Below are 11,976 nucleotides of genomic sequence, written 5' to 3' on the forward strand. Positions count from 1 at the left end.
AGGGAGTACACCAGATTGGACAGTGACTGATGAACTGGTGCATCACACAAGCTCCATAAAAGGAAGGAGGACAGTTGTCTTGCACTGATTTGTGATCATTGTCATCGTTTAAAACAGTTTGTAGGGAATATAAAACCAATCACTCACAATTACCTGACTGTAGATATCCATACAGCTAATTCATCTGGGCTGTATTTTTGGTTGGTTGCTGGCCATGATTGTGTTGGCTACACTTCCTAATGTCATGCTATGCTACAGAGCATAAATAAATGTGTTCCCCTGGAGAGTGAGTGTGCTTTAAAATATTGAAACAAGCTGTTGTCGAGTCAAATATAACGTGTAAACGATGACAGGCGTCACATAAAAAGATCCAACACAGCGTAAAGCATAAAAACAACCTTAAATGGATAAAATGAGCAGTCAGCCAGGGAAAGACATATACTGCAGACTGGTTAAGAAAAATATAGACTAAATATAGGATAATAAATCATCCAGATGATACCACCACAGTGACACATCTGAATAGGCAGCAGTTTAGTCTAATATTTAGTTTTAAGGACAGTTTTTACAGGCACTTTAGTAAATATTTCTGTAGACTTCAACTAATACATAAAACCCATTATTGCATGTGTGACTGAATATGTATTGTGCAATGAGCTCGATGTCCAACCTGTCTGGACTATACGCAGCCTTATTTGTGAATGGGCTTTATGACAATGATGACGTTACTTGCCTTTCAAACGGGGAAACATGATGGAAAGTGAGCTTCATCCTCTATTCACGTCTCTTCGAGCCCATAATGTCTCCATGGTCTCAGCCCACACACACACACACACACACACACACACACACACACACACACACACACACACACACACACACACACACACACACAGAGTTGGTGGATGAGACTGGCCCCTTGTATATTTAAAGAAAAAAGCAGGTAAAAAGAGAAAAGATATCCCACCTTTCACATAGATTCCTCACCTAAAGTCCAAATCCTCTTCTTATGGGGTCAAGGAGAGGTTAACGTCCCGCTCCCCAGCCCACCCAGACCTCTCACATACTTGGCTTCTCAACAAACGCACTCACCACCTCTGCTGCCACTGACAAACCATCTGTCTAACTTCTCACCACATGGTAACAAATGTGGCTTTTGATTCACATCTGCTTCTTCAGCCTTTTAAAATATTTAAGCAGTCGAAGCTTTAATCATTTATCATCCCATTTTTGAATATAGGTTTGTTTATCCAGGATGTCATAAAAGTGTTAATTGGCAGGCAAAGGAATGAGTAGAATTACCGTCATGATAATTGCAGATGTTTGTGTTGACTTTACATGGACATAAAATTAGCAATGTGAAATTTACAGTCCTACCAAGTAAATAATTGGTTTTAAATCACAACATGCAAAAATCACATCCCACATTTTTTTTAGTAATGCTAGCAGCATGGCTTTAAGGATCATAATGTCAGTTGACCACTTTGATCCAGAGTGAAATATCTCAACTACTGTTGCATGGATTGTCATGAATTTTTTTTTTCAGACATTCGTGGTTCCCTGAGGGTGAGGAAGACTTTGGTGAAAGTACAGTCTAAAAGAGCCAATAGCTAGCATGGCTTTGTCTGAAGATGCTCTGTCTGGCAGAGGCTTTTACAGCTGTGCAGTTCCAGTAGCTGACAGCTGTGCTGAGTGGAAAATGCATGTCTTTGCCGAACAGTTGAGGGGTGGAAAGATCATTACGGCTAAAAGCCACAGGGAGTTTATACATTTACCTATAAATCTTAACAGAGCAGACAAAAGCACGTAGATATCACGCAGACGGTGGTGTACACATTGTCAGGGCAGTTTTCAAGAAGACTGAAGATAAATAACCAATCACTGTCTCTTTTTGAGAGTTTCTTGCACCTCCTGACTGACATCTGTTGCCTTGTGCACCTGTACAATCAGTATAAAACCAAATTGTGTACTCAGTCTATTTTTAAAGACACAGATGACATGAATTGATACAGTGCCAAACAGTGTCAGCTAATGTAATGAGACAGCTGTTAATGATGAAGCTGGCTTCACTGACCTCCTGGGCTGGGGTTTGGTTTGAGGTGGAGGTCAGGATGTTAGTATGTCACTCTGTGTAATGTTTAAAAAAAATAAAATTAAAATTAAAATGTGGGCTCAGGATCACAGTGCAACCACTGTTCGACAAGGATTCCCTGACTCCACACAGCCATGTCTGCAATGTGTATCCCTGCCCAGATGTGTGCAGCTGCTCCAAGGAGGCTGGCCAACACGGCTCTGACTCAGTGTTTGGTTTACAGCCAGTGGAATCTGCCAACTGTTGAGTGTCCAAAGCTGGTTGGCAACTCAACTTGACGACAATGTTGCTTTTAACCTGCTGCAGACAAACAGACTGACAGCTGCGAGCACAGTGAGAAGTCTGAACAGGAGAGTCTGAAAGACAATTAATTCAATATATTTACTGGTGAAGAGTTGACATGTTAAATATCAAAGCATTACAAAGTGATTTACCAGCCACTGTAAGCAGCACTAGAGTGAAATTAAAATGTTTTTGTGCTTTTAAAAGACAACAAAATATCAGATTTCTACACAACGCTCCTAAACATTGCCTCTAGAGACATTTCTAGCCTGGTCTTAATGTTTGGGGTAAACACCGTCTGCTTCTGCTACACTGTCACATGAACAGGGGCATTACATTAGAACAGCCTCCTCTGTTCCAGGACCTCGGGCTCCAAAGCGTACAGCAACACATTCTTTGAGAATGTAGATACGGCCACAGCAGAGGGTTTAATAAACACAGACATGCAGAGTCAAGAGGGAGCCATGATTTACAGATCTCAAACACACCATGCTATGTTCAAATAGTGCAGCATAATACTGTTTTACTGTTGTGCTAAGCAATAAACACAATTATTAAGTAAATGTTCACATTTAGATTGAATCTATTGTTAATGTCTTGTAACTAAAACCTATCTACATATTAATACCAGCAAAGTGATGTGACAATAAAATTGGTTTCCCAGACAAAATGCCACATTTGACCCCCATTTCAAATGCACATAATTTATTACAGTATTACACGAGCTCTGCCTAAATCCAGCCAGTCTTCTGATATTTAAAAATCAGGTCAGTATAAGTCCAAATATTTGATGAGCCAAATATCAAACCCTAATCCAAAGAAACATAACATGCACTTATTAACAGGGGATGAATGCGTTTAATGTATTTAACCCTTCAAAGATAACTACCAAGTTGTTTCTCTTACTACCAGCATTCTACAGAGCAGTTTATTTTCAACATTTAAACACATGCAGAGACAGAGACCGTTTATCCATCGTCGTACCGCATTCCAGCCGACTCAGAGGCATTAAGAAAATATCAAATGTCTGCCAGTGCTAAGATTTTATATAGCCTTTATAAAGTCTGGTCAGTGACAAACCAAAACACATTCAAATGGGAAAGACATTACATTACAGCAGTCAAGAGTTAGGGCTTCATATAGGAGCACATTAAATCACTGAATTGTGCATCTGAACATGTCACCTATCGTTTTGCTTTTCTCCTACCTGCTTCATATCACCGTCACTTTTTTAATTTTCCTCTTTTTCTGCAGCTCTCTCCTGTTCTGGTTTCTCATTAGTGTACAGTTATTTGCATAACTGGCCTCATGAATCCCATATCTGTCTTTAATTTTCCCTGTTCTGCTCTGCAAAGCATTAGATGAATTAATATTTGCATTCTGCTACCTTGAGGACTTACTCTCTCCTTATACTGTGCAGAGTCACATCTTGTTTTGCTGCTGCTGCCAGTTTCTGCCTTTAGGAATGTCACACACTGGCGTTTCAGCACAGAACAGGCCAAGTAGTCTGTTTAAAACTCAACTCCCTCCCGCAAAAACCCACAATATCTGGAGCACAGATTTGTTACAGATTTGATGTGAGCCAGAGGCAAGAGTAGCCTCATAGGACAATAGCCAGACTCATTACGGTTTGCATGGATGCTGCCACTGTAACTTTGTTAGATCTTTTAATAAGACCCGCTGCACCACACAAAGCAGATTCTACAGTAAAGTCTGATGCCCATGGCTTTGCTCCATCATGTGCTCCTTTTGCTTGGACAGTCAAAGTCCTTCAAGGCTTTGTACTAGAATGAATTTTCTGAGAACCAGAGCAACCTGATGATGCATTTAAAGATTTTTTTTATTTATATTGCAAGTGCTCTACAAGGGTGCAATTTAAATTATTCCTGTTTCCAAATGAATACAATAAATAAAAATCTCTTTACAACTGAACCATCAAACATGGAAAATTACAAATACATCATATTTAGTATCGCTACACATGTATACACAATGCATGCTTTTTTTTTTTTTTTTTACAAAAAACCCAAATTGCATGGTTTGTTGATGGCCCATGCCATGTCAACTTCCTTAAATGGTTATTATAATGAACATATAGGTTCAGCTGCACAATCATAAATAAGTATACAATCCTCAACCTGGTCACCACATTTGATTTATCTGAAATGTAACTGGCTTTTAGATGGTACCTTTTGGAAACTTGAGAATTCCACATTAAGCCAATGTTGTTTACTATCACTGAATGCTAAAACCAAAAACAAGTTGGGTGTTGAGCAAATGATTTACTACTTAACCTATGATAAAATTAGTACAATTTTATTCTATCTGAGATTAGTAGTAAATTCAAGAAGTATTTGTTTACTGTTTTTGGGTGTAGTTACTCTGAAATAACTGATCCAATAATCCTGGTAAACTACATTGTACAGCATTTCTTCAGAATGTGCTTTTGTTTTTGTTCAGTTTAAGTGAAATATTTATATGTTGAACTGATGCAGCACACTTTATCTCCGATTCCTTGTCCTAAATGTAATTGGCTTTTAATAATACTTTTAGAAATAAATAACTGTAGAATGGTTAGATAGAAGCCAGGTAAGTAAATCAGCTCCATCTGCTAGTTCATGTAATCTTACCGGCTACATAACATGGCAATCTCATGAAATGATCAACACATGGAAAAGAAAAACAAACTGTTTTTAACTTCTGAGTAACTTGCACTGATGTAACCTACTGGAGACCAAAGGGAGGAAAGTAAAAATATCAGATAAAGGAAATAAAGGGAAACAGTTTGAAAGTGCAAAAATGTGAAGGGATGAGGGAGGGAGGGAGGAGGGGGGATAAGAATCAAAGCATTTTGAACACAGTTCAGAGAATATTACATAGCTTCTGTTATAATGAACACTGAGGGGTTTTTGTCAGGGCTGCACTTCTGCTCCTTTTAGTCTAGTGCTCAACCTGGTCATATAGCTGAACATCTCTTTAGCTTCTTCCCACCTTAAGATGGAAGAGCCAAGAATCCAGTCGCAGACCTAAATAAAGATATTTGAATCAGGCCAGAGTCCAACAAATATCTTCCTATTAAATCAAAGCCTAAAAAAACAAAAACAAACAAAAAACAAAACAAGAAAACCCAACTTACTCCATGTTGTTTTTCAGCTGATGCACAGTCCGCTTGTCCAGGTAACGGCAGAAGAGAGTGAGCAGGTTTGAAGGCAGAAGGAGCGGCTCCACCAGTGAACACTGGGACAGCTGTCCCGCCACCTGGAATATTGTGTCAGTCCTACAGGACAACAGGAAGAAGAATGTCAGAATCCCATAAGAATGTTGAAATCATCTCCCTTCATGGAACAGTCGACTAAAAAGCCACACCAGGTCTCAAAGTCACCGATGCTGGGCTCGAGAGGAACACCTGAAGACAGCAGCTTCTCTCCATGGGACAGGAGAGCATACAGTAAGGACAGTCCAAACTGAAAGGAAAAGGAGCAAGTGAGAAAACCTCAGAAACTAAAAAATAAAATGACACTAAACAAAATTCAAACAGAAACAGAAAGCACACACCTTGTTCTGACATGCCAGTGTAAGGCACTCGTATGTTGATAGAGACTCCGATGACGTCAGATCTTTGAGGACCCTAATCAGCTGACTGAACGCCAGGCCACCAATCACTTTTCGAAGAGGTGGGTAGAGCACTGGGAGCGCCTAAAGCGGATGTGATGATAACCATTTCAAGCAAAACTTCCAAACCTCCAGACACTCAGAATTTGCTACGGTTCATGCAACTGAAAAGTTTTGGTTTTGGGAATGCTGGTAAGACAAAATGAGCAATTTGAAATTCCTTTGGCTCTGGAAAATAATAATTTACACTTTTGACCATTTTCTGACTTTTTATAGAACAAACGAATAATCAGTAAAATAACAGATGAACAGAAATAGAATTTTCAGCTTATGGTTTTTGTTGAGTACATCATATAAAGAAAAATTACATTTAAAAACTTCACACAAAAACACTGTCCTACCTCTTCTGCATCTCGGCTCATCAGTGTAGGAAGGTTAGAGGCCACAATACACAAGATTTTCATTGCAGAATCATGTTTCAGGAACGGGAGCAGACGGGCGAAAAGCCTTTTGCCTTTTGAGACCACCAGGAAAGGAAGAAACTCCCCTCCTGAATCTCTACATCAAAAGGTTATTTGTTGAAATTCAGTACCCATCAAAATCTTAACTATTTGGTCCAACTTCAGTAGGGAAGCACAAACAAGAATAAGCCGAAATTGACTTATCTACACGCAATGTTTATACAATATGCATCACTTCTTTCAAGGGGCTGGGTGTCTATGACTCACAGAGGGTCGTGGTGTTGCAGCTGGGAGTAGATGTGCTCCACCTTCCTCTGGGTCTTCTCCATCAGCCTTCTTTCTTCTGCTTCAGACAAGACTGTGGTTTTCATCCTCTCTGTTTCCTCGACCTCCAACAGAGCCATGAACAGCTGCAGAGCACAACAGCTGTGACTGACTGCGAGTAAAAAAACTGGTAACCAGCAGGTACCTTCAAAACAAGTAATCAGCAGGTACCTTTTCTATTTTGCTGAGGACCTCTAACCGCTGTTGTCTGGTGTCTTTTTGTTCCTGTAATTTGGAGGTAACAGTGTTAGCATCTGAGTTGGCAGATTAATACACAAGATGCCAGAATTTGTCTCAAACACACAAGTCACCTCAAGCGGACACTGAGCTTGGACTGCGTGAACTGCACTGATGGCACGACGAGGAGAGTAACATGTGGACACAGCAACTTGACCCAAAGAGCCTTCAATGTGCACCACTGGAAGAGCAAAAGACTTATAATTGTAGACATACAATTGTATCTGCATAGAGCCCTAACAACCTTCACCACAACCTGGGGCAGTCTGTATATACCTGAGAGGACACATCAAATGGCAAAAAGGTGAGGCAATAAGGCAATATAGGTAATGGGAGAAAACCTGGTGTGTAGGTGTCAGTCTTTGTGATGTAAGGTGTGGTGAGCTTGGGTGGCTCCCTCTTGCTCCTGATGCCAAGCTCTTCCTCGGCCATCTTGGCTTCTATTCGTCGATAGTACTCCTACGACAAGGTTTAAATAGATGAGCCGTGAAAATTCATTTTCTTTGCTTATGCATGTGACAATTTGCTTACATGATACAGGAAGTACCAAAAAGAAGCAGGAGGTAGGTTTTTTTTTTTTTGCAAAAAAATAACAATGAATAATGACACTAGAGTAAAGACATCCTACCTGGTAATAGTAGTCCTCAAGGTAAGGATTCTCACTCTGCAGCTGAATCATCTGCAGCCTGGTGATCCACTCCTTCTCTTTGCCCGTCATGAGGTTACGGTAAGGATCCCAACCCTCCGATTTTCTACAAACAGATCATGTCTTTTGTAAATAAAACCATTCCTTTTTCTCAACATACTGAATATGACAAGTTCAAAATCTTTACTTGACATAGAACCAACCTTTGGAATATACGCTGTTTTTGACTAAGTAATCGTTTATGTTGAGGGTGGAGCTGGGTGACAGGACCAGGGTACCTGTTGATCACAGACAGACTCAGTTTTCTGCTTTACATTAAAAAAAAAAAAAGTCAAACAGTAGTATGTCATTTGACAAAGTACACAGCTCCATTACTTTAGACAAAGTATAGATACTATTGATAAAATATTACTCCATTACAAGTGTTAAAGTACATCAGTACCTGCTTGGCATAGTTATATTGTTCCACATCTAAAGAACCTAATGACTATGAAACAACCTACTGAATGTGCTGACTTACTGCAGAACCTGTCAAATAAATGTAGAATATGCTACGAAGCCTGTAGAAAAACAACTGAATCAACAAAAGGACAGTTGTCTGTTAATAAGTGTATCTTTAATTAAACATTACATACCTCGACATGCTTTCTCAGGTAGGACGGCAAATTTTTGTAGGCTTTGATGAAGCTTGGTCGTCGTAAACGCAGAAAACATTTATCACGGAATGAATCTATTATTTCTAAAATTTGAAACATGGACTTAAGATACTTCCAAGTTCAAACTGAGCTGTTCAAAAATGACTGACAGAGTAGGAGTTGACTGATTGTTTTTTCTTGAGTAACGAACGTATGACTCATCGCATTTTCGAAAATAAAAGATAATTCATTCTGCTTCATTTCGTCAAAAGTACAATATTTGTTGTTTCAATGGAGTAAAATCATAAGATTCCAAAAAAATAAAAAATACACAAATACACATATTACCCCAGGGAATGTACACATTTCTGAAAGTCAAGTCAATGGAAAGAGTTTTATATACGCATGAGCGATGTACTAGACTGCCAAGTCATAAACAAACTTGATACTTTGCTGACAAATCAAACAGTCCTGTGAGATACACAAGATCACACACCTGAAATGCTGCACTGGATTAGACGAGGGGCTGTCAAAGGGGGACGGTCTTGGTGAGTTGGCACCAAAGCGCAGCTGCATCATTTTAGGATTCAAAGACTGAGGAGTGGAGGGGCAGCGGTGGGTTGAAGGAAACATGAATCTCCCCGTCTGATTCAGCACAAATAACATGAGTCAGGACAAATATAAATTTGGTATTTGCATTAATGTATCAGAGTAGGTCTAATTTAATTTGGAATAAACCTGATTGTAATGCTGCCGCGGGGTCAAAGGTTGACGTGAGAAGATGGGTGATCCTGGTGCTATTGGTGCTTGCATCTGCAAGACAAAAGCAATCCAGAAACTAAGATTAAGTGAGGAAGTTGACAGGCAACAACTTCGAGTGTGTTTCTTTAAAAGAATATTTACACATTTTAGAAAATCTGCTTATTGACTTTCTCTTGCCTTGAGTGATGATGAAACTCAAGGAGGTCGCTACACTACACTGCTACACACACTTTAGGGATGCTGGAAGGTGGATTTGAGTATTGTCAAACTATTCCTTTGAAATTAATGATTATCCACCTGAGAGTGGCCTCTTTGGCCAAACTGTCTCCTGTAGTAGGGTCCTCTGAGTTCCCCTCTCCTGCCCCTGAAGGAAGAGACAGGATATGGCAAATCCAGGAAGTTGGAGGTCAGGTGCTGACCTCTGCCTCTGTGACCATCAATCACACAAACTATAGCACTGTCCTAAGAAACAGAATAAAATAAGACAACTATTTGTTTTAAGTAAAACACTGCCATATGGATTATATCATGGTCTTTAGTGATCTTATCTTAACCTGAAGTAGTGATCCTGAGATCCGTCTGGTTTTTCTGTAAGAGGGTGCCATCCACTGAGGAAAAAAAAAAAAAGTAAACAGTGAAACATTACAAGCTCAAGCAAAAACTAAAATTTCGTTAAAAGTTGGCACTTACATCATCTTCAAAGGTTTTATGGAACATGGCGTTCCCACAGTCCACTATGGCACTGTCAAGACTCTTAAAAGTAAAAGAGACCAAAATGAAGACGACCTGCTGTGAGGTGAGCTGTCTAACTGCACTTTTCAGACAATAAATACATCAACCTGCATCACCTTGAGGCTTGGACGCCCCTCCACTATCCTCATCACAGCCGGGTCTTCAAACATTTGCCCCCTGCCCAGCCCTCCCCTGTGTCCTCTACCTCTGCTACGCTGCCCAGGGGGAGCCCGGGGCAGATACTGTTGCCTCTGTCTGGGAGGGGAGGGGGAGCTGTGGGGAGACAGAGGTTTGGGGTCTGGTGGTGGAGGTGTTGGCGGAGGAGCTGGTGGCTCTCCAAACTGAAGACTGCCGCTGGGATGCTCTGTGGTCCCATGTGCATCAAGATCTACAGGCACATGATTAAACTTTTTTACACTGAAAAAAATGTTCGAAAGACCCGAAAAACCCTCAGGATACATCACTGATGATGTGCCCTATCTTAGCATCAATAGATTTTTCATTACGAATAAACTCAAGATATTTGAGTTACAGCACCCTCATTTTAAATTAACTAAAGTAAAAATAAACTTTGAATGAATTCAATGCCAAAATTTCAGAAAATGGATTTTAGACTTTCCGTCTCAATTTTATTAAAGTTTGTTGACTTGAAAGAAGAGTTTGACATTGAGAAATGTACTTATTTTCCTTTTTTTTTTGCAAAGAGTTAGATAAGAAGACTGACACTGCTCTGTCTGTATAGTAAACAGTCCCCAGCTTGTCAGCTTATCTTAGCATAAAGACTGGCAACAGGGGGAAACTGCTAGCCTGTCCAAAGGAAACAAGATTAGGAGCAGTTGTTTGGCAACTAGTCCTGGCCAACAAACAGTCCAGCACATGACGCCGTAGAACAGATTATTGTCATTTTACACTTACTCATATTTACTGTACAGATGAGAGAGTGATAGACTACAATCATCCCATCTAACTTTGGGCAAGAAGGTGCACGAGTGCATTTCTCAAAATATTTAACTATTCCTTTGAATTTTCGTTCCCCCCTTTTTTTCCTTTTTACATTGTAAAAAAAAACAAAGTTGGACAGACATGTTGTCCCATCGGAAAACAAAAGGGTTATGTCTGTTTTAAATACTGAGGGAAATGTGACAAAAAAAAATGACATTCACACACCCATTCCAAACGTCTCTTCATTGAAGATATTTATCGCCTCATCCTCCTCAGCCATGGCCTGCAGGAGCCCACAGTCCATGTTGGTCCCATCCTCTCCATCACTCCACTCACCTCCATTCTCAGGCCACTGAGGCTCAGACACTTTTTCAGTCTCCTGGGTGGATGGAGACAGCTTGGAGGTAAAAAATAATAATAATAAAATGACTATAAAGAAGCTAAGCCACACTGACCACTATAGTCCCGCTTTCCTAAGAAATTGAACGTTTTAGCATCAAACCAAATGCTTATTCTCAGCATGCAATGAATCTCGTTTGATAGCACGCTGTTTAGGCCCTGACCAGACGCTGGCGCGTGCTAAACACAACATTAATCACACATTAAAAAACAGACAGTTGATACTGACTTACTTGTTGCTGTCGTGAATCACTCATTGTGTATATATATATTTGTTTTACACTTGAAGCCGACGGGTGACGGTGACTTTCTAAGCAAGGCTGCTTTCTCTTGCCAGACAGCAAGGGAGGCTCATTAACTTTTAAATGAACTCACCTGTGAGGCGTGCACACGTCAACACGCTGCACGTGGCGGTCATCTCGCCTCTATTCTATGCTGCAGTTTATGAATATTTCATTGTGTTTTTTACTCGTTGAATGAGTTTGTTAAATGTTCACTTTGTGTTCTTTGAAAACACGGACAGTCTAAGGACTCAGCCTTTTTTTAAAACGGTCAGACTCCGTTCTTCTGGGAAAAACTGAGTAGATTCTGACACCTAGTGGACAAACTGCACATTCAGTTCACATTCACTTCCAACCACGACTTCACACCACATACATGGAGAAATTGATTTGTTCTGCACAGAAAAACAACTTTTTAATGCATAAGTGGATGAAGAAATAAATATTGTATGTAGGACTGATTCTCTTATATTCCCAATTTGACCAAAGGCAAAAGAAATGCACCTTAAAATCTTACAAACATCTTTTCCCCTGAACTTTTCAGAAACCTAATTTCGATTTATTTATTTAT

The 11,976-nt window shown here is 39.9% G+C and overlaps 1 protein-coding gene across 1 annotated transcript; it reads right to left on the reverse strand.

The window, feature by feature from the left end:
• Positions 1 to 3,906: 3,906 nt before the first annotated feature.
• patl2 (PAT1 homolog 2) lies at positions 3,907 to 11,703 on the reverse strand. The gene is made up of 19 exons (XM_056366012.1): positions 11,358 to 11,703; positions 10,951 to 11,104; positions 9,900 to 10,171; positions 9,742 to 9,804; positions 9,606 to 9,659; positions 9,349 to 9,513; positions 9,028 to 9,102; positions 8,786 to 8,934; positions 7,858 to 7,932; positions 7,637 to 7,760; positions 7,350 to 7,467; positions 7,083 to 7,189; positions 6,943 to 6,996; positions 6,715 to 6,857; positions 6,388 to 6,544; positions 5,930 to 6,070; positions 5,741 to 5,838; positions 5,511 to 5,651; positions 3,907 to 5,400 (listed from the first exon to the last, which is right to left on the reverse strand). Exons 1-19 carry the CDS (start codon positions 11,379 to 11,381, stop codon positions 5,367 to 5,369), a joined length of 2,148 nt encoding a protein of 715 aa, XP_056221987.1. The 5' UTR covers positions 11,382 to 11,703; the 3' UTR covers positions 3,907 to 5,366.
• Positions 11,704 to 11,976: the final 273 nt, after the last annotated feature.

This window comes from Seriola aureovittata, chromosome 21 (assembly GCF_021018895.1).
Source record: "Seriola aureovittata isolate HTS-2021-v1 ecotype China chromosome 21, ASM2101889v1, whole genome shotgun sequence".
NCBI classification, from domain to species: Eukaryota; Metazoa; Chordata; class Actinopteri; order Carangiformes; family Carangidae; genus Seriola; species Seriola aureovittata.